Genomic DNA, 25,050 nt, shown 5'->3' on the forward strand with positions numbered 1-25,050 from the left:
GCAATTAATAAGTATTCAAATATACATTCCTAAAAATATATTTTAATTAGATAAGAATAAGCCTTGAACGGCTTAAACTATAGGTATAAATATTAACAACATTTTAATAAAAATCATTCATTTTATGAGAAATTAAATATTTTTGAAATGTTCTAACTTATAGTTCTTACTTAACTTTTGTCTTCCAAACATCAAATTCTAATTCATAAAAATTCCTTTATTTTGTGTTTCTATTAATTTTAAAGCTAAGGTAATTATTAAATCAAATACATATACATGTATAAGTTACATCTATATAATAACGTGTTGAAGCTATTCTTTTAAAAATATTATAATTATAATATAATAGTACCTATAAGTTATTTTGAATTTGCTCAAGTTTAATATAATACATACAAGGAGCATTGGAACAACCATACACTATTTGATACAGTTAGCAGTTAGGTATATATAATAATATATTTAGGTACAGTTTAATACGGTAATGAATGCGTACGGTGTAGTCTGTATAATAACATTTTATATCGATATTTTATTGCCGGGAGTCAACAGATGTCCAGTAAAAAATGTCTTTTACGCAATGGCTCTTTATCGATTTAATAATATAAACATATTCCTTAAATGATTCTGTAAATTTACATTAGATGGAGTAACATTATTTTCCAGTCATTAACATTATCAGTCTAGGGTTAGAATTTTTATGCAACAGTAATATGTTTTTTTGTGACTTCTGATTATTGCTTTTGTCAGTAATTTCCACGAATCACCTTACGATGATGTAAATGATAGTTTGCATATTTTGGACAAAATGCATTTTATTACATATTTTAACTATAAAGAAGCGAAGATTACACGTTTTATAGTATATTTCGTTATTAAACTTTTTAAATGTCATGTGATGTCGAAGAGAGTTTTAGTAAATATAAAAATAATATACTATAAGGTCTAATAGAAGATCATTCAGTTTTGAAAATTCAAAACACCATATAATTGTTTCTTGTAATATATTTAAATAGCGTTAATAGTTAAGAATAATATTTTAAGTTTAAAACATGTTCATCTTTTTTTTGTATATTTCATATTTTTTTGTGTATATATATTAATTACATATGTTTGCATATTTTTAGTAGGTAAGCCTAATTCATATTTTATTGCATATCAATTCTAGCCCTATCACCTATCACTTTTTACTTAAAAATATGATTTTATTGTGAATCACTGCACAGGAATTTACGAATAATTATGATTAAACTGTTTGTCTATGACATTACGAGACAGGTAAGATTAAGAAATTTAGAATACCTAATCCAGTAATTAAGATCAATTTACCAATTGTATACTAAATAATTACTAATTTCTATGATGATTTATTGAACATTGTTATTGGAGTTCATTTTGTCAATAAAGGTTTCTTTACTTGCTTTGATTCGTTTCAACAGTCGTACAACGTAGTATTTTTAAATTAATTGAGCTAGGAGAGAATCACGTTGATCAGCTATGAATTTGGTCAACAACGTTAATAATCGGTGAACAATGTTATTTATCTTAACGTATACATTATTATTATAATGAAGTTGTCTACTATACAGGTTATGTATACTATAAAGTGATACCTAACTATAACACGATCATAATTACCTTTATAGGTTACGGAGTTACACATAATATAATAGGTATGTTATGATTTTTTTCTTTATTCTAATGAAATAAATTAACAAATGCTAATTATTAATTAAGTACTTTCTACTAACTTAAAAGTATTATTTAACACATTAATTAAAAACATTTAAAACAAATAACGAAGAGCTGAATAGTTACGTATAGGTACAGTATTACGTGAACATAACATAATATGATAGTCACGTGAAATATATTTAAATTTTAAACCGTCGCATAATGAATACTATAACCCGTCTATAAAATAATATAAAACATCGTAACAGAACCATAATAGGTATAGACTGTACAGTGGAATTATAAAAATTAAAACAAAAACGTCCGATTCGGAAATCGGAAATCGAGATTCACCTACAGCCTCGTACATTATAATCTATTATAATACGCGTGTAATATTATAAATACTACACACTCGTGTTATTGCGATATTATTATATATATATCTATATTGTACAGGTACGTATAATAGTGGCGAGACGAATTCGATTTTTTTTTTCAAACGTTATTCTCGCGGACTCGGTACTCAAATCTTGTCGCTCCGGTCCTCGGCGGCAGTGCATTCCGATTTTGCCACGTCGCTGATGCACTCCTGCACCTGCAGGTCGTTGCTCACGCTCGTGCCGTTTTCCTCGTCCTCGCTGTTCAGCGTTATGTCGCGGATCGACGGCCTGGGACCGCGGCGCCACTGCTCGTTGCTGGGCTTGGCTTTGGTCAGCAGCCTGGTACCGGACAGCGAGACGATAATCGCACCAGCCGGGGCGGTTAACAGGATGGATATGATGCACACCATCACGATCGTCCGAGAATAATCGATGTGGTCCTGGTTTTTGTTGTTGAGAGCGACCTCCAATACGGCCGGTCCCAGAGCGGCCTGAAAACGACACCGTGAGCGTTTTTGAAAACAAAAAAAAAAACAAGGGAAACCTAACTGTAATGTACCTACCTATGCGTTTTTAATGATAAATCTGTCAGACTATATTGTTGCCAAGCATGCGCTTTATGATAAATTTAAGTATATTCTTATTGTTTATATATGTATATACGAGTATATTACATTTATATAATACTGTTATGTATTTAAGTGATTTATTTTACTATTGGATGGGTAGAAATATAATTCTTTGCCAAAAACTTTGTATTTAAAAAAATACCATTGTGTGTATAAAATATAATAATAAACGTTAAGCTATCAAGAATCCATGAATTATATTATTAAACTATGGAAAAATAACCAAAATCATTATTTTTCGTTTTAATTTACCTTATTTTGTACAAATTCAAATTTAAAATGTTTATTTGAAAAACCCGTGATTATATACTTTATAAATTTATAAGTTACAGTATGATCTACGACTGAGAAATGTTTAATAAAATGTTCCATTATTGACTATAAAAATTATACATTTTTTAAAAAAAGTTTGTGTTATACAATTTATTATTTGTACATTTTCGTGATTTTGAAGGATTTTATCAAAATGTGAATTTAAAGTTAAAAGATTCACGACATATCTTTAAATTTGTAATTTTCAAGCTTTTTTTATCCCATTAGCTTTATGAAGTAGGTACTTGGAATTTTTAATTGTTATCCTTCTCCTTTCTTGCACAAATACCACACCATTTTTATTTTTTACCACTCCAAAAGATGATTAATTGATAAACTGAATAAATCAATGCATTCATAGCTTCACAAAGAATTTTAAAGATAAAACAATGAACCTAATATGCTGTAGGTGTACGCTATTTAAACTCGATAACAAGAAAATCTTTTATTAATTCAAACAAAAAAATAGTTGATTTTTTTTTTTTAATACAATGTAATGGTTTGAGCGTTTTTACTTTTTTTTTTTTAGTTCACTTTTTGTACCGAATATCTTAATTCAGTGGACTAATATTAGATTAACACTAAAAAATAAAATAAATCATTATTTACTTGAACAGATGCTTTGGCCATCCACGATAACGCGATAAACAGTTTTTCCTTAAAATTCAAAGAACTCCCGGACGCTGCTATGATCGTTATAAAAATCCGTGACTGAAACGAATAATAAAATGATTATAAATTATTTGGCCCGATTTCATCCAGCACGTGCATAATATAAACTAAAAATAATAATAATAGTACCTATTTTTGTTATTTATTATATTGAATGAAACGGTAAAACCTCATGCGTCACATTCAATTTTAAACCTTAGGTATTAATATTGGTTGCAATAAGGAATATTAATACACGGTCTACGACCACTTTTATTTTTACGTACCACAAAAGCGATGGCGACACACATAACGGTTACTGTTACGAATTTCAGGTCAAGTTCTTTGAGTACAATTTGTGTGCCTGTCAATCCAAACAGTATTGGTTCGCAAATCATCCAAAATATTTCAAAAGCCGTTGCCACTGGGTTCTAGTATAAGAACAATCAATAATATTATCACGTTAAATATTGCATGACAATAATAAATAGCTTAATTTTAAAAAAATCTCAATTTAAATCCTACTAAAGGTCAATTCTTTTATACCATGTACAAAGTCACATTTTGATATTGTATAGTTATATACGTACCTTATAGAAATAATATTTAACATTTACTATTTAGTCGTTGTTTTTATGCAACTGTACTTACATTAAGCATTTGGATTAAATAGTTTATATTAAGTTATTTTATACTACATCGAATACTTGAGTTATATTATACATGTAAATTAGACTTGATTTATAAAAAATATTACGTAAAATAATGGTAACAAACTTGTTAGTATTAATAAATTATACTACAGTTACAGTATCTTTGAAAATGTAATATACCTTACCTATACAACAAATAGAATGATCAATTATTTTTAAAACGAGAAACTCGCAAAAAGTAAGAAAGTAGAATTCAAATAAGTTTCTTAAGTCAATATTAAGCTCTATGCAATGGATAATAAATTAGTTAAATAATAACTGGAATCATACATACAAAAAAATTCTGAGCTTATAGTTTAGACTCTATCCTCTATTTCTTAGGATATCTGGATATATACGTTTTTTTTTATATATAATAGGCTAGTATTATACGAGATTATGCGTTCAGAAAAATACAATATTTTTGACATGAAAAATCTTTTGGCACGGATGTATAGCAATCGGCTGTTATAATGTTGTTATAATATACATATTTGTATGTAAATAGTTATATACTTGCGAACAGTTATCGAGATTAAATATGAGTGACTCTGAAAGTGAAAATGAAAATTCACAGCATCTAGAAAAGAAAACCAAATTTAACGATGGATATCTTGACGAGCAAACAAACACGCATTCTCCGGGTGCTCAAAGTTAATTATACGAGACACAACACAGTCATACTAGTCAGAGCTCAGCCTTACAATACCGATCGACTATGATGTTTCACATCTTCTGCTCATCTCGAGACGGACTCGGTTTTTTTTTTTTGCTTGACATATCTGATATTGAATGTTTTTTACTCCATTTTTAATTAATATTAATTATGTAGTTACAATACTGAAGTGATTTATTTAACATTTTATCAGTTTTGGTCATGCAATATAATTGGAAATTTATCTTATTTTATTAATGTGACAGAAGAAAAAAACTTCATGCTCACGTCAACTTTTATTAATTATAATTTAAAAATAACACAATATATTTTGCGATACAAGTGTTCTAAAATAATTTTTCAATTATTTATAATATGTATTTTTTGGCCAAAAAGTGAAATTAAATATAATTAATCCTTTATAGTCTATAAATAATCAAAATGCATTCACTGTGTAAATGCGGAGAGTCAGTATACGTATTTACGCAATATACGAACTTGTGAAAATAACATCAATTTCGTATATGTGTTTATAGATTTTATAGTTATAGTGTTATACCTACTGCAAAAATATTTCAACTATTAACATGTTCGTTAATTAACGAGATCTAGAATTATTTATATTGTAAATGAGGTATTTAATATTATAAACTACATATTAGTATAGAGTATAGTCATATAAAAGACAAGTATTTATAAACTCATTTAAATTGATGAAACATTTTTTAAAATATTTTCACTATAATCTATAAGTCATATAACATCATATTATTTATAAAAATAAATGCCCCGGTTCGACCGGAATCTTTTTAGGGATAAAATAAAATTTCAAATTTGTGTAACTATACCTATATTTAATTATAACAATATGTTCGAGGAGATCATGAAAATGTTTAACTTCAAAAATATGTATGACTAGAAATTAGCACATTATTGTTGTGCGCATATACAACTTGATACTATTTACACAATTCTTAATTCAAAATTATAATATACATTAAAGTGTTAAAACAAAAAAAAAGTAGGGCCAGGTTCCAGACTAGACTGAAAATTGAAGTCTGCGCACACCTATGACCACAATAAAAAAAAATGCATTATTAAACAGCCAAAAACACACTTTCAGCACAATAATGTCTATTTTTTGATAGGCACGCAATGAAAATAAAACCATAGTTAAACTTTCAGAATTTTCAAAAAATTCTTTATCATAAAATTCATAACTTAACTAACAAAAACACCAAAATAAACAAAATACCAAACTCGGTAAGCACAATAAATAAACAGTAGGCTTAAAATGAAAACGATTAAGATTTAGTTCCAACTAACAAGTTAGTTATTATTTGATTAAGTATAAGACACCGCAACCGATAATCACTATAGATAAATTAATAACACACAATTATCACAGTTTGCATCATAAATAGAATAATATTGACATTTGGTATGGATAAAAAGTACCTTAAATTTATTAAAGCAATTATAATAAAAACAATAGCTCTTGATTTAATACTGTGAATTTCCTAATTTACACCAAAAGCTTGTATAATATGCAGTAAAATTGGTTAAGCAATCTAAAAGAACTTTGTAAAATGCAAAATAAAAATTTAAGGAACTTTGTATTACATTTTTGAAGTCTTTAGTCTTTACTAATTAAAATTAAATTTTTTGTTTACAACAATGTTGTAAATTTTTACGATTTTAATTAAATTTTAACTTCAAATGTTTAAAAAAAATGTTGTCAATCCATTTTCGATATGTTTAAATTATAAGGACATTTTAAAAAAACATGCATCATTGTAAAATCAATGTTTTTATGTTTTAGCTCGGAATATAAGTTTTTCAATTATAATAATTACATAGTATTAAATACTTTATACTTTATATTGTCATCAATGATAATTAATTATTTTTTAATTACTAAATATTAATACTTTTCTATTTTTGTATATTATTCTAATTAAGTAATTTCTAATTTTCCATATATCATCAACACAACAACATACCTTGTTACTATATAAATAATTTTACGAGTTTCTCGATTACTATAATTATTCTAAAATATTATTATTATCCAATTGGAAATTTCTATATTATATTGTTTTAAACAAATATCAACTGTTTTATTATGTTATTTAAAAACTATTATTAATTTTACTTAACCGTTAACATACATCTTCAATATTCCACCCTTGTTTAGTCCAAAAATAAATTGAAGTGAACGATGAGATTATCACAGCTAATGGACCGGCACCTTCTAAACTTGAACGTTCAAAACCCAGTACAGCTAATAATCCACCTCCAGTCAACATTAAAATGCGTAATGGTACTACGTAAGGCTAGATAAACAAAACAATTATAAACGATAAATGAATTCATCTAGGAAATATATAACTTATTACTCGTATATTAATTAATAATATTATACCTGTACAATTATTAAAATAATATTATTGATTGATGGTTAATATAAAAAAAAACCAAGTTTAAGTAAAGTACTTATTAAACAAATTACCAAACATTATTTTAACAACTTTATTTCTTACAAAATAATTATTTTAGATAGTTACCATCTAGTCTTTTGTCTTAGTCTTAATATAAAAATACATCACATGAAGTAATATTACAAGAACAAAATCATTTTGAATTAATTTTTCCCTACTTCTTAAAGCTTTAGTGACTCTAAGAAATCAGTAAAACTATTATTATAATAATAATACTTACATCACTTCGTTCTGGAACATATTTAACAATAAAACCCCAAATTAAACCATACAATATCCCAGCTGCTATTGACACTGGGCTTAACAATAAATCATAAGTAACTGAATCTGAAAAATATAAATATTTATTAGGCAATAGCACATAAGAATAACGAGGAAAAAAATTATAGCGCAGTTATACTTTTGTATAAAAATAACATTTTAAATAGCCAAACATAAATTACGAGTTCACTTTAAATAGCGTGGAATGTTAAACTATAAACAAAATGGAAATATGGAATAATATACAAACACACACGTTATATGCATATGAAATACAAAAAGCAATGCTAAATTAAATTTAACATTCAAATGATAATATTTTACACATTTATTAGAAAAATATGATTTAGGTATAAAAAAGCTATTTAAACGGCCTAAAACATATTTACCAAGCAGGTGTCTACAGTAAATGAATGAATTTCAGTTAAATATATTATGAATTTAAACTAAGTATGTTTATGTAGAAGAAGTATATCGTAGCAATTAATTCAGTGTAATATTATTACAATTATTTTATAGGTGTACGTACTTGATCCAAAAAGCATACTGGTACCAACTCCAAAAGCTATGACAGATGCGGCGTCGTCGATCCCAGCGACTGCTATGATCAACGTTGGGATTCCTTTGGCTACACCGTAGCCCTTCGTTCTTAGACGAAAAAGACACGGGACTACTACAGCTGGAGCCACGGCAGCGATAATCGATCTACGGCAGTGAACAAGTGTCAAAAGTCGTGTTATAATTTACTATTTAGGTAATACGATTAGTATACGATTACTATGTTGTTATATTGAAATCGATAAGTACGCATAGAACATAAATATTTATTCGAATAATAATTCACAATAATATTATATATGAAACTCACCCGCAAAGTATAGCGAACGGCCACGGAAGATTCAACAGATAGTGAACGGTCGTCGCGATAACGGCTGCTTCGGTACACCACGGGACCAGAGCAAGGAACAACACTCTACAGTACAGCTTTTTCAATGCTACTGGATCCAAGTCTAATCCCGCCCTCGTGAATATCACTACTAATGCAATTTTTCTGCAACAAAATGCCACCTCACAATCTACAAGTAATATATTTATCTTTACAAACATCGTATGTCAACGAATGAGGCTTATGACTTCAGCAGTAAGATTGGGTAGTGAACAAGCAAAACCATCACAATCGAGCCAGTGGCGCAATTAACGTATAAAGTAAAATTGATAAAATGTTATAAAAAAATTAAAAGTGTTCTAGACCATCACCCCCTAATCACCTACACAAATTGCGCGGCCGCCGTTCAAAAAACGTACACTTACCATTCATAATCACACATTTTATACTGTTCAATACCACACAATTTTTTTTATTCTTAAAAGGGAAGATTTTGAAGGTCAATAATTTAAAACCACACACATTTTATTGGTAATTAAATATTAAATATCTATTGTTATTAAACGAATCGTCATAAAAATAAATCAATAAATGAGATTTTATAATTTTAATATCAAGTAAAAATAATTCAATGAAAATAAAATAAAACAAAGTATGTTTAATGGATGGTACTTAAATTGGAATAAATATAATATATTCACTACCTACATCTTGTGCTTTCAAGTATTCTATAAAGTTAATTTCATTACTTATGATTTTGTAATAAATTTTATATAATATGCTAACCTGGTGCCCGTTTTTTAACGATAATGTGATTGTAGATAAATATGTGTGTTATTAATACATACCAGTATGTGCGTTATTCGACTTTGATTTTGGGAAAACTGTGTAGATTTGAATTACGACCTTTTTTAGGAAGTATGCGACTATAACGAACGCTGAATTGCACCACTGATTGACCCTAAACTATATAGTATACTATTATATTAGTGTAACTTAACTCGGATAATAACGATAATAACTTTAATGAACCAATGAAGAATACAGCACTAAGATACAGGCCTGGATTAGATCCATTATGAAGTCAGGGGCCGGGTACCTACTTGATTATGTAGGCTCACGCCGATGAAAAAACAAAAAACACAGTCTTGTTCTTAATGAAGATTTGAACATTGCATAACATTGAAAGTCCTATACATAAATGATGTATTATTATTATATTAATGAACTATAATTATAATTAGTAGGTACTACTAGGAAAAAAAATCATCTCCTTAATAATTTAGTTAAATGAATTTACAATACAAGAAGTTTATGTAGGTACGATCAACTTCATTATTCATGAAAAAATGCTGATGACCATATGTCTGAATTTAGTACATCATCATTCACCGCGCATACAGTAAATAACGAATTCAAAACAAAAATATAAAATTATTATGGGTAAATAAAAACAAAAATATTTTTTTTACAATCAAAATCAAAAACTTAAAAATCTTTTTAATCACTCAATTAATTTTAGTAAAATCACAATAATTATTCCATGATAATATTTGTACTAAAAACGTATTAACTACCACCTGATAATATAAAGTAAAAATATTCATTGCTGGATTAACGATTACTGATTATTGGATGTATGTGTAACGACATTTTTGGTCAGTAAAATTGTTTTTCATATTACATAAATTATTTACGACTTTCCAAAGTAATAGCTGTAGTGTGTTTGAGTTTTTTGGCCTATATTTCAAATGATTTAAGCCGTTATTTTGGTCATAAATAATTTTGTAATATTAATTTGCCTACCGCATTTCATTACTAACTCAACACCCACAAAACAACAACAACAAATCTTTGCAGGCGACGCGATGGTTCGAAACGCGAGCAATTCGAGCGGGTCCACATTTTTTCGGACACGTACCTCAACATTGACACGAGTTCGGTGTAGTGGCCTTCTATGTGGATGAGGCCGACGTTCTTGTAGACGATTCCGACCAGGAGCATGCCGACGAGCGCAGGTAAGGTGAGCATGCGGAACACCCATCCGCCCAGGTACGCGAACACCACTAACACGGCGATGTTGAACAGTTGCCCACCCGGTTTGGCGTCCGAACCCATTACGGCTAGCACTACGCCCCAGAAGAGCGTGACGGTGACGAGCAGCGCAAGGATCCGAGCCACGTGCCGGTACGACGGGCAGTATGGGTGCGGGCAAGTCTTCGGCCAGCATCCCGGCTCCCATCCGGGCCCGACTTCCTTCTGACGGCATTTCAAACAGAATATATACCACCATGAGCTGAAACGACAACGAGACCATGATACCATTGTATATACCACGTGGTCGCAATGGGTCACACGTAACCGCGACCTTAATAGATTTTAAGGGTGACTACACGGTACACCGTGATTAACGACAAAATATCGTTTTGAAATGTGTGGTAATTTCTTTATATTATTTTATTATGGTGAAAAAATGACACATTATATTACGTTGTGTAGCTAAATCGCCTATCCGAAACGCCGCATGATAGTTAAATGTGTGTGTGTGTTTTTTTTTAATATTAAATGTATGTAATAATATTATATAAAAATCGAGGTAATTTAGGTCTGTGCAATAACTGAAAACCACTGGAAAACCCGTAATAGAGTACACACTCGATTTTTGTACACCTTCAGACTACCCAAAATTATCTTCACAAAAAATATAATAAAACAAACGCATCTTTGTAAGATGATTAATAAATTCTCAGCTTCCCTTAAAATCTATAATTATATTAAACATAAATATATTTGTATGTTACAAAATATAATTATTGATCACTATTATAGCGACCTTTTTCGTTAAGATACAAATCAAAACAAAATATTATTAACATTATAAATCGTTTTTATCGTATAGTATTATGTGAGATTGTTTTCAAAAATATTTATTGCCTATAACCAAGATTTTTTATCATATGCCTACTATAAAACTATTGACAATTGACAAAGAATGACGAATTTAACGATTTAATTTTATATTCTACAGTAATATTTACTAATCAAAATCAAACCAACTCTCACAATTTTACACCCTTAATTAGGTCGTTTCGTTGACTCTGTCTAGTACCTAGCAATAAGAGTATTTGTCAATATTCATTTTATACCTAACCACAAATTATTTTATCAACGAATGACAGTAATTTGTCATTACAAATAGCTATCTTCAATTGTCAACAGTTATATTATTGTTTTATTATACTTAATACTCATATAAATCATTTCTAAACATATTTATCAATGTTATATAATAGTATGGCATAATATCATTTTATCACACCCTTATCTAATAAGGTGTCACGAAAGTTAGTGGTATAAATGAACTTGTGAATACATTATAATTAGTCTTTGATATTTGAAATATTTCTTTTTACAGTGAATGATATCACAAACAAGTAAAATCATAATATAGGTTTTATTTTTCCTATATTTGGAAGTATCTATAAGGAAACACAATCTAGAACTTATGTAGTCTTTATTTTTTTATTACCTAATTAATAGTTAATCGATAGATTTTTTTAATTGTATTATCTAAATTAACTGCGTATTAAGAAATTCAAATTTGTTATATCTAATATCAAGTATTATGTATATCCAAATATTATTAAACTATGTATTTGCATATACATATTTGGTATTACGTAATTTTATAAAATAAAAAACAAATGAAAGTAGATATTGTATGTTTGAATATGAATAATTTCAATTACATTATCTTGCCAATTCATTATAGTGAAATATATATATATATATTCTAAAATTAGCGATTAATATATTGATTTTACAATGGTATGTGTAAACGTAAATGTGTCTGAAAAAACTTTTTATAGTACAAAATAACAATACAATTTACAACCTGAATATCTTTTTAAATAAGAAACTGAATTCAAGTACTAATAAGTACTTTGGGAGGTTAAAATAATATATGGACAATACTTTTCTTAATACTTGTGAAAAACAAAAAAAAATAGAGAAAAATATGAATTGTACACAAATACACAAAATAAATTTTCTTATTTTTATACTTAAAAAAAAAAATTACTAAATTTTAATACTACCATTTTCTATACAATGTCATGATAAAATTTTCAAATCATTTCGATTCTTTAATTATAATCTATGTTACAAAGCCATATATGTAAGTCAAAAATAAATAGGTATGCATTTTCAACATGTAAATAATGTTACATTCATCTACTTTTGAATTTTTGTTTTGTAACATGATTTTTAATAATATAAAATATATAACATTATTTTGAAATATTTTTTTAATAATTATGATAATAAAACTATTATATCTTAAATATTATTAATGATTATTTTTTTCTATTTAATATATAGCATTGTGTAATAATTATCTTATGTGAATAATATGTACGTTTGATGATAAGATTGCAAAATTACAAATCTTTATCTAATTGAAAAAAAAATGAACAGTTACAATACCCTTATACAGTTTTTAGAATTGCAAGTAAGTATATATCAAACACAAATTATTACCAATCATAGTACAACATAAATATAATAAGTACCTAAAATTAAATTTAAATGAAATAGTTTTTGTTCTGCAGCAGTAATTCTTGTGAATATACCAGAATGAAATATTTACGAGTCACTTCTACTAAAAACAAACATATAATTTATCGAGCCAATTAAATCTTTTTTTAATAACTGTATGAACATAAAGTTGTAATAATTAAGCTATTTTACTAGTTAATGCTATATAAAATTTGGCATTTCTCAGTTGTATACAAATAAATGAGAACAATTTGCATTGATCCAAATCATATTATTAAAATTGAATCATATTTTTTTTTAACTGCCATAAAAAATTAATATTGCTTCTAAGATCTATGAATATCAAATGTGTATTTTTACTATTATTACACTATTAAAATCTTATATTATGGCTGTAAAATATATTTTAAGTTTGTTCTTACAAATAGTGCCTAGCCTACCTACAACGTTTTTCGAATTTTGCAAATGGTAAAAAGAGTTTTGAGATTATTTGAAAATAAAATCAGTAAAGTAATTCCATCAAACATAAATATCATATAAAATATTTCGATAAATTTAAAATTGAAGAAAAATAGGTTTTTTTTCCGATTTGACTCAAAAGCTTTAATCACTTTGTTTTACGATACCTACATACTTAGTATTTGTTACACCAGCATCTCACGTATTACGTATGATTGTAATAATATAATAATAAAATATCTAAGTTAACTACCGATCATTAAATGTGAGAATACCTACTATAATTATTTTTATAAGCCAAAAAGTCATATTAATTTTATAGATAAAATAACTTAACACAACGATAATTGCTGAAATAATATTGAGAGATTTCTATTATAGGATTTATCGTATAAGTAAGTAATACATAAATTTACAATTTTGAAAAATAAAAGTAAACAATAGTTTCATAACTAACTATAAGTTTAAAAAAATTTGTAAACAACACAAGTCGATACGTGCTAAATAAAAAGGAAACTTTGAATTTCTTTAACGTTGTTAATTTAATCAAATAACAATTTGTTTTAATTTTTTTTAAGTATAGGTAATTTAAGTAACTATTGTTACTAGTAAATTCGGTATCTCCAATTTATTACAACAATATATATAACTCTGTCGGGCTAAATAGTATTTTAATTAATTGTTCAGATACAGCGAACAAAGTATACGTATAAAGGATAATTGCACAATTTAGCATATTATATTGCAGGTAAAAAGCATGTTAATATGTATTAATCAAATATACTCAACAAAATTTCGTCATCATCAAATGATAACAATAATAATAGTGTAAAAAATAATTTGTTAAAATATCATATAATAAGCATTTGCAAAAAACTTATATTATACAAGAGTATAATGGTGTTTTATTTATTATAATATTGTCATTAATATAATATAATGTAACTATTACAGTAATAATTCACTCATTTTTAAACGCACCGCACATGACGGCGAGGACGTTTCATTTCATTTTCATTAAACAAAATAAATATGTGTTTGTTTCAGTTTGTTAGGACTATACTTTGTTATATCAGATAATTAATGTGAACTCAACAGTATTTTATGTAACTTTGTACAATTCATTAATTTTCATTTAAACATAATATTGTTATAACCATATCGTGTATTTCTACAGTTGCACACACATTACATGAAATATACTTATATAGGGTACATCATTTCATATTGTTGTACGAATGATTTTTTAATGATTATTATACGGTTCGATAGTATAGAATAACCTAAAAAAAATTAAAACACGTGTTTTTTATTTTCGACAAAATAAATTATTTAAGAAAATTTAACTACGTATTTATACTAACAGCAAAAATATTTAGTTAAATTTATTTTTAGTTAATTCTGGTGTGTAGTGCTTCACTTCCTAATATTTTAATGGTTTACCTAAAGTAATTGGAATACATATTTAATACTTATTCATTCATCTAAAAATTAAAATGTATTCATAGTTTTGGTTAAATTTTGATTAAAATTAGGTATGTGATAAATTATGATTTAAAACATAATTAATATATATATATATATTGATCTAATCAAATATATTTCAATTATTTTAATTAAAACTTTTAATGAATTTAAATAAACTAAAATTGTGATTTAAACATAAGAATTTTAGGAAAATAATCACTAGGTACCAGTATCCATCAAGAATAGTTGTTAACATTAAAAAAAAATTTTTAAAAACAAATATATTGAATTTTTTTTCAAATTTTATATTACCGATACGTAACCACTAATCATTAAAAATCTATGTATACGACGACTTAAAAAAATAATATCATCATAATACTATCATACATTCTATCAATCATAAAGTACATAATACTTAGTACTATAGTACTAAACATAGCCCATAGGTACAATGTATATATTATTTTAAAGTATAAATAAAACTTAGTCTATACATGATCAATACTCTTATTTTTACCTACATAGAAAATGGAATCAAAATTACTTATTTCTTACTTTCGAATAATTGATAGTATAACTTTTTAATAATTATCAATGATTAAAATAAAAAGTTAAATTAAAAGCGATGTGTTAAGTAAAACAAAAATATAAAAAGTGAATAAGTCACAGACATTAAATAAGTACCTACTGTTATTATATATACCTAGTTACTAATCATAATATTATGTAAAAAATATATTGTTATTAGCAAAAATTAAATTTTAAAAACTATTCATGAAAAAATTAAATATTTTAGGTTAAATAAATTCTTACGAAAAAATAAAATATTATTGTAATAAATTAAAAAATAATAATAATAAACATCTACGTTATATATAAATTATTAATTAAATTTTATGAGTTTTAAAAACAAAATACCTTAATATTAATAATCTTTAATAGGTACTCTTCACTAAATAATTTCACTATTGAGTCCATATTATTTGTACATGGGCATAAAAAAAATATATGTGGAATAAAATACAAAAGATTACTTTTTTTCTCTTTCACCGTTTGTGCTGAAATTGAACTTGTAAACTTCTTCACTGGTTTGCGTTACATTAATAGCAGATATATATTCCGTATTATGTTTAGGGGAATTCATTTAAAAAAACAAACTTATTTTATTTAATTATATAAAAGTATACAACTAGAATTATTAAACTTATCGTTTTTATAATTGCATTAAACTAAAAAGCAGCGTTAGTGTAATAATATATATGGACTGAAAACGGGTGTAACACTGTTTTACGTTGAACGCACACATTACTAATAACGTGTATAAGTGTAATAAACCAATCATTTCACATTTTTTTTATTCCAGTCAACTGACTTTATTTTTGTAATTTTTTTTTTTTTTTTTTTAAATAAATTATACAACAAAACACCTGTTTGTTTTATTGAAATTGCTTCATGTAGCGCGGAAAAATAACAAATGGGTGTTTGTAATTATCATAAAATATTACCTGTTTCTTGTCATGAACACTACTGTTACAGTCTAACACATTTTTGGCATTCGTTTAGGGAATTTTTCGTTTTCACATTATTGCTGCCAGATCCGAGTACATTTCCTAGTTTAACAGTTTTACGGTGTTTCAGTAACTAACTCTAATTAAACGATATAGTTACATGTATAATCGATTCATATTACAAATGTATAACCATTGGACGTATATTTACAACGTATACAACTTAATAATATTATTTAACATAATTTAATATACATTGACAAATAAATAAAATGTTTTCACTTTTATAATCATTAACCTCGATACTGTTAATTAATAACTGATCAATTTTAATAATATAATAAATAAACAGCCTTAACAAATGTAGGAATTTCAGAGATCTGCTCGCAAGTATTGATTATTCCTACCAAAATACTAAATACCAAATAGTTAAAAAATAATTGCAAACTTCAAACTGTTATATATTCTTTCGTAATGATTTTTAATAACTTTCGAATAAACTATTCAACGTTAGTTAAATTATTCTATGTAGATTTATTCTAAGCAAACTAAACGTAAAGAAAAACCAATAATATAATACAATTCTACAAAACATGTTGGATGTGAATATAATATATGTATTTCATTTAGTTCAAACTATTTTATTTAGAATTAAATACAATTTATTTGAAAAACAAAATGTGTTTAAACAAAAAAGGATCTGGTCGAAATAATATTAAACTAAAGCTATTTATATAATTTGTATTTTGCTTATAAAATTACATTAATTGATAATGATTTATTTCTTCGTGTAAGACTTATTTGATTTAATACTAAAAGTACTAAATGATAGTTCAGAATTTAAAAGTTATATTACCAAATACCAATATAACATTTTTTAAATGGAAATTGCATTAATTTAGTACCCTATACTAAAACCTATTATAGTTTTTGATCACTCTTTAAATAATACACCTATTAATGGCTGTTTATGAGATTGAATTATAAAGTATTGATTACTTAACTTAAATGCATAAAAAAATGTGAATTAAAAAAAAAAATTAAGTTATATTCCTTTGGTTGTGAGCCCGCGATGCATGTTGGTATTATTTTATTGTAAACTTTAAAGCTATCTACCTATAATAAATTATAAAATTTGAAAAATTACTCTGAACGGCGTTCTGTTTGCGACTAAAACAGTCGGAAAATTATAAAATTAAAAATGTATTACAAAAAATAATAAATTAAGGCAATTTTCAAAATATTATGAATATGATGATATTACAAATATTAAACGACTAACCTCTCGCTATGCTTCAAGTTTTTGTTAGAATCTTGAACATAAAATATAACTTAACTAAAAATGTTTTAACAAAATATCTTCAAACCATTTTCACTGTTTTGTAAAACTTTTTAATCATAATTTGGGAAATTAAAGTTAAATTTCGAAAATTAACTTTAATTTAATTCACTTTTAAGTACCAATTAAAATTTTCTACTTAAAAATTAACTGTACGCGTTAAAAAAATTGTACAATTTGGACATACCTAAAAATTTTTGGCCAAGTATTAGTCACACGCGAAACAATGAGAAAAAAACCTTTAGAATCTAAACTTGCAGAATCAACAATAAACAAAAATGGATTCAGATGACATAATCATATAGAATTAAATAGTTGGATATTTTTTGAATGAACTAAACACAGTATATAGCATTATAGCTCTATATAACTCTTCGCTCTATAATCAAAAAATAAACTAAATTTGATGATAAAATAAAAAATTTTCAAACTAATTATATTGTTAAACACCTAAGAACTTAAAAGAGTTAAATTTGCTTGATTTTCAAATTAAAAAAAAATTATATCCCACAGATTAAATAGTTATCTAATATATAACATATACAGCGGCAGACTGACCCACCGATAAGTTCCCAGTGAACTGTAGCTGCATTATAACTCTGGGCTGATGTACGAGTACTTGGATTAATAATATTATATTATAAATAAAACAATTCATAAAAAAAAGGTTTTTTATTAGAATATATTGGGTGAGCCACGGTAATTTCCCGAACCAACATTTTTAGCCAATCTACCGCTGAACGTTTACAAGAAATTATTTTATCCGTATAATTTTAATATCAATGTTAGTCTAATAAAAGTCTATCAAAATTAATTAATTCAAAAGGTTATAATTTAAGATTTATCAAACATTTTTTATGATAAAAAATTGATTATACATTGTAAGTACGTAAGTCATAAAATCAAGGTGCTCACTGAGACTTAGTTGTAGACTTTTTCAATTTTCGAGATGAATAGTGCATTTTTTTATCAATATAATATAGTAAATTATCACTTGTTCACATAACTTTTCCGAATACTGGTATTATATATAGCCATATAAGTACATATGAAATAATAGGTAGCTAGCACATAATAAGTACAATCTAGTTTTTATTTGAACACATATTAGTAACAGCTTATATTTTGTTTACTTATATTATTTAGTTAGATTATTGTCAGTGTGGTGTTTTCAGTATTGGTACACTAATCTTCGTTATTTACATAAAATACCTGAATCATTCAAATTACAGTATGTACAATGTTTGCACTGTTGGATACTAGAATAATAATTTTTAATTTTATGATATACGTATAATAGTAGTATACTTATTATAGGTACCTTACATTATTATACATTATACATATACATTATTTTTATAGATATGTACTAAATATAGTTCCCTTCCACCGCAGTATTGTTTTATATCTATTGAAAAAACAGAAATTTAATTTTTAACAAAAGTTGATTATTGGGTATAACTCAAGAATAAATAACCATAAATACTTGAAATTTTTATCAAATATTTATAATGATATTTTCTATTCACTACACAATTTTCAATATATTTCAATTTTTTTAACTATTAATATGAATTAGAAATTAATGATTTTTTTCTCTAAATATTGATTAAAAATTATTCTCTGGTTAGGTTAACAACATTTATCATAAGTGAACAATTTCTCTATAAAAAAATATCTAAAATATAATTAATACATTTTATAAGAGCTTTAAGTTAAAATTTTAACAAAATTCATAAAAATCGCGAAAATTAGCAAATTATTTTGTGGTAAAAAATCATAAAAAATTGTATTTCCTTTAAAATTGAATACAAAATTTTTATAACTTTATAATGTACCTATTTATAAACAAAAAATGTTATCAGTAAACTTAGTTTTTATAAACATTTGAAATTCAAATGTTTACAGCATTGGATATTCAACCTTAAAATGATTATTTTTCCTAAAAAAATTTTTGATATTTTGTTATTTTGTTATTTTTCAACATAGACAAAACTTGTGTCTATATTTCAGAAACTATCCTCAAAATTGAAAACAAGTATTTTTACTACTCTTAAAGGTGACGCATGATATACATATAAAAAAAATAAACACAAATGATTACAATCAATACATTCATCGCTTTGCTCAGAATCTAAAACAACTATAAATATTTATTATAGTGGATTATATGATCGAGTATACAATTTGTATAGGTGAGTACTATTACTACATATTATACAATGCAGTATTTCGTAATTAAAACATTTCATACATATTTAGGCATAAGTAATTTTCATTTTAAATGGTTGACCTAGTTTTAAAATATATTATAACTAAATTGTATTTTGTTGTAAAATTTTTAGTAGTCATAACTCATAAACGGATAACCAATACCAATAAAATATATACTTACCTACAGCACTCTCTGCATATAAATTTAAAAATACCCAATTGTTAAATTTGGCTGATGTTAAAAATTTTAAATATATTCTGCTTTACTTACAGCTCTATACTTGATGGTGGCTCGTTATTATTTTGAAATGTTATTGATTTTCTATTTTCGCTGATCACGGAGATAAATCCTGCAATATTGAAATCATAAAATGTATAAGTTACAGCTTAAAAATAATATAAATGTAACTTTTTACTTATATCATATAAAATTATGATATGAACATTTGAAAAATCGTATCCAAAGTATCTCGTATATTTGTTTTTAAACATAAAATATGTCTGCAAAATATTTATTTCAAATGTAATTTAAATTTTCTAATTGTAGTCAGGGACGAATTTAAGGTACCGGACGCAACATTTCAAGACACTAAAACAATCTTAAAATGTTATACAATAATAACTATATACTATTATCATAATTCAACATATTTTTTCGTTATTTTTTTTAGAATTTATAGCTTGTCTTCTTTTTACACCTTACATGTACACACGCAGAACACCAATCACTAGGTAGGTAATAATATGTATAAGTATTGCGGATGCAATACCTAATTTAGGTGGATAGTAACAAGCGGACGATAGTCCATGGGATATAGATTCACAAGCTATCGATATTTGGATATATACGTATAAATTACATACAATTTATCCTGTATTTAGTATAAAAAGTTCCCTGTGTACTGGTATCTCCTATCTCAGATTTTATTTTTATGCAATACCATTTAAAACCGACATTAGCGACACTATACACGCGTAATCTACACACTCTGCCTACTCTTAAGTTCTCTCTCTATGCCTCTTAATCCTCACAGACAACATTATTCATTCCAGTCACCACCAAATTTTTCTCCAAACAAAGTTACTGATTAGTTGTCTACTTGTCTCATAACAATTTAAAAAAACAATTGTGCGTGTATGAAAAAATTAACAATATTACATCATTGTTTGTCATATTACGTTATCGATATTTATCTCGTTAGTTGCTATATTATGTATATGATATTGAAAAATGCTACTTTATAAATGCATAACTATATACGAGTATAATATACACAATTGCGTGGATGAAAATATTGAATAGCCACGCTTTATTCTAAAATCAATAGAATAAATCAGGTAGAGAGCGAAAATAAAATCCTGTATAATATATATTTAAATATTAAAAAATAATCATACCTACGAATTGGCAAAATATAAGTACTCGATAATTAAATAAATATGTACATTTATACATTAATGTATTTATTTAATTATTTGTTATTTGAGTTAAGTCTCAGACAAATAGATAATGTAATAAAATTGTTTTTAATTTCTAAAAACAGCGATAAATGTATTGATTTTACCATGTTTTTTTGTGTCTATCATCACCTTTTGGAACAGTAAAAATGCTTCAACTTTGGGAGTGGTTTCTGGTATATTATTTTATCTTGTTGGTTATTGGTGGGTGGGTTCAAAAATAAAATTCTAATTTCCAAATCTTTAAAAAAAAAAAATAATAGGAAATAAAATTAAGCGAGAATTTTTATAAAAAAAACACCAGTATACGACAAAATCTTTGTTGTAACTCAAAAATAAATAATCGTAGATAGATTTTTGAAATATTCATCAAATGTTTAAAACAATGTACTCTATGATATAATTTTCAATATTTATAAATGATAATATTGACAAAAATAAAAAAGGACGGTCAAGTGAGTAACGCTCTGCTGTATGGTAGGTCACTATTATTTATGTGTTAAATTTTAATCCAATGATAGGTATAATTATATACGAAAAACAATTCTGAACAAGAATGATTATTTGTCAGTCTAGGATATAATACATAAAATATATTACATTTTAAATTGGGTGGTGAAAATGTGGTTTATGTTTTAATGACCTTAATACCCCAAAATTGAACCATGTACTGCAGAAAATCCAAATTAAAACAACTGGTATATGATTCAAGCAAAATTTTCCTATAGATAATAATTAACTAAATATTAGGTTCATATATTTAAATTCTAATTGAAGTCATTCATTGCAGAGACTTACTCTATAATTATTTTCTTAGTATAATAATTAATATTGTATAAATTAATGATTGAGGAGTTGGAAAATTCATATGACCTTAGGTCATTGTCGTTGAAATCCTAAAAACATTTCTGCGTGCAGTCACGTATCTACCTACACATTATAATGACCATATAAGATTTAATCAATTCCACTAGATCTTTTATTTGAATTTCAGGGAGGGTCTAAACCTTAGAACCCTAACCCTGCATACGCCACTGGTTATAGGTATACCTATATATTGTATATACACTCTTTACACATCAATACATTATAATATACACAATCGATATTAATCTACCTTGCTGATAATGGTGAGGTGACTGCAGGTCGTCCTCGTGTGCGGGACAGTTGTGCCTGAGCTTCGTGAGCTGGACGACTGGCCCGGGCTCGGCCGTCCGCGGATTATTGCCGAGCGGATCGACGCTGTTGCAGGGACCGTTCACTTGGTACGAGTCAGACCGCCATCGCAATGCCACGGCCGCTGGAGTCGGCTGATTTCGCGGATGTACGGCCGACGAAGATGACGGTGAATCGACCATGACACTTCCGTGTCTCCGGATGTACACGCCAGCCATTTTGTCGTATAATCGTACACAAAATACTACGTATTGTTGAGACGACTGCAGCTATGTCACGGCGGGCTAGACGACGAGAAGTCGTGGCGATTTCGCAGACTTATACAGCCATCGGGAACGAGACTACGGTAGTAAAGGTGACGACGACTGGCGAGTATTTCGGAGACGGTTCGATTTTTTTAGTATTTCGACGCTGCCGATTCGGCAACAATGACCGAGATTCGACCTATTGGATCCGGCTGTCGCACGGTTCGTGAAATATTACCATAATCGGCGTATGAGTACCTATGGATACAATATGGGTACAGACCAAAAACATGCCTAGTTTTTATACATAATATACCTATTATTATGTAACGGAGCTGACGTACTATACTTTATTGTATAAGAATATAATAATTGTAATTGTTATACTATATTTACCGCCGGTCGCAGTGGCTAATGAGCTTATATCTACAGGGTCATCCATTCAACTGACCAAGCTTTTTTTCTAAATAAATTATACTTTTTTTTATTTTATTTTAAGTAATTATTTATAATTTATAACATTATCTATACATATTTCCAAAAAAAAAAATATACATATACATATATAATAATTTTATTTTTAGATTTAGATTTTTAAGTTTCTTAATGAAAAAGTTTTCATCATATAATTTAGTATAACTTTAATTTTATTTTTTATTAGAATTAAAATAATTTTCTAAAAATCTTGAGTTATAAAATGTAAAGAATACTAATCAAATACGATTTAAAGTGTAAGACCACAATTATTATTTCCATTTTATTTCACTCTTAAACACATTTTAAATACTCATTAAAAAAAAAAAACTATTTATTCGATGTTCAGTATTGTAACAAAATCATTTTTTAAATTCTTTTTCTTATGGAATAAAAATAAAAATATAGATTGGCATCAAAAATTTAAAAATAAAAACACATAAACTGGCTTAGTAAATTAGTTTAACTACATAGATAGATTAACCTGTATACATAGGTATATACTCGAGTGACGAATGAATGAATTGACACGCTTAAAAATATTTGACAGTAAAATATATGTCTTAATTTCGATTTGTTTGAGTACAATGCCTACCAAAATCAGTTGTTGTTGAATGGCGATTATGTGTATAGTATTTTTTTTTCATAAAAACATATTGCATCTTTAAAACTATTGTATTCTATATTATACAATAATAATTATTATAACTACCTAAATTTTCTATTTTTAGACTGTACCTTTTATAACCATCTACTTGTAATCTTGGGAAAATTAAAATTAAAATTCAGACTTATATGAATACTCAGCCACACAATAATTTCAGACAATTATTAAAACATACTAAATAACCATTACCAACCCAATACCCAAAGTACAAAATATATAGAACAATTTATGTATAATAAACCTTCATCAAAACTTCTGGAAATACTTTCTAACAACAACCAATTTATTTGATACATTTAAAAAACAATTAACGATATACCTAATAATTTTTTTTATTATTTTATTAACTATTGAAGTGTATAAAAATTTTAATTTATCTATAGTCTATACTAATCGTCAATGCGCCAAAATCTTTAAGATTAATAACAAAACTACGATTAAAATAAAAAATCTAAAGATGTTAAAATAATATTTTCATAAAAAAAATTCAATAAAATAAAAGCGTATGTTTTTCTTATAAACAAATTAATTATAACATTTATAGCCAAGCAATTAATGCATAATTTTTTCGACATCCAACTTGTAGATACATCAATCATGATCAAATAATAAAACAAAATAAAAATTTAAATAAATCAATTTATTTTTAAACTTCAGTTTTTCTAAGTAAATTTTACTGTTTCTAAATATAAGTACATATTCCATCCGTCTTTTTAACGTGAATACCTAACAAGCTAATACCACAAGTCATTTGAATTCACTTTCTAAGCCAATTTGAGGACGGGTACACGCTTTCATTACTATTATCCTAGGTACTTGATTTGCATTTTTATTTGAAC

At 26.3% G+C, this 25,050-nt stretch overlaps 1 protein-coding gene across 2 annotated transcripts; it reads right to left on the bottom strand.

Moving 5' to 3' along the window:
* Nucleotides 1-1,819: 1,819 nt before the first annotated feature.
* On the bottom strand, nucleotides 1,820-23,309 carry LOC114128286 (sodium/hydrogen exchanger 9B1-like). 2 transcript variants are annotated; one of them, XM_050206509.1, is made up of 10 exons: nucleotides 22,767-23,309; nucleotides 20,463-20,541; nucleotides 10,566-10,940; nucleotides 8,627-8,809; nucleotides 8,288-8,463; nucleotides 7,718-7,824; nucleotides 7,168-7,332; nucleotides 3,937-4,080; nucleotides 3,608-3,709; nucleotides 1,820-2,548 (listed from the first exon to the last, which is right to left on the bottom strand). In XM_050206509.1, exons 1-10 carry the CDS (start codon nucleotides 23,041-23,043, stop codon nucleotides 2,201-2,203), a joined length of 1,956 nt encoding a protein of 651 aa, XP_050062466.1. In that variant the 5' UTR covers nucleotides 23,044-23,309; the 3' UTR covers nucleotides 1,820-2,200. The 2 variants fall into 2 exon arrangements, with proteins under 2 accessions (XP_050062466.1, XP_050062467.1); XM_050206510.1 differs by lacking the exons at nucleotides 20,463-20,541; nucleotides 22,767-23,309 and adding an exon at nucleotides 16,165-16,450.
* Between the last annotated feature and the right edge of the window lie 1,741 nt (nucleotides 23,310-25,050).

This window comes from Aphis gossypii, chromosome X (genome assembly GCF_020184175.1).
Source record: "Aphis gossypii isolate Hap1 chromosome X, ASM2018417v2, whole genome shotgun sequence".
Classification (NCBI taxonomy): Eukaryota; Metazoa; Arthropoda; class Insecta; order Hemiptera; family Aphididae; genus Aphis; species Aphis gossypii.

What these genes read in the sequence shown, in the direction of transcription:
- LOC114128286 (XM_050206509.1), bottom strand. Translation starts at nt 23,043, where the DNA reads ATGGCTGGCGTGTACATCCGGAGACACGGAAGTGTCATGGTCGATTCA. An exon ending in CCGTTCGCTATACTTTGCGG is followed by an intron (nt 8,464 to 8,626) that starts GTGAGTTTCATA and finishes TCACTGCCGTAG; the next exon opens with ATCGATTATCGCTGCCGTGG. An exon ending in GTGTCGCCATCGCTTTTGTG is followed by an intron (nt 3,710 to 3,936) that starts GTACGTAAAAAT and finishes TATTCGTTTCAG; the next exon opens with TCACGGATTTTTATAACGAT.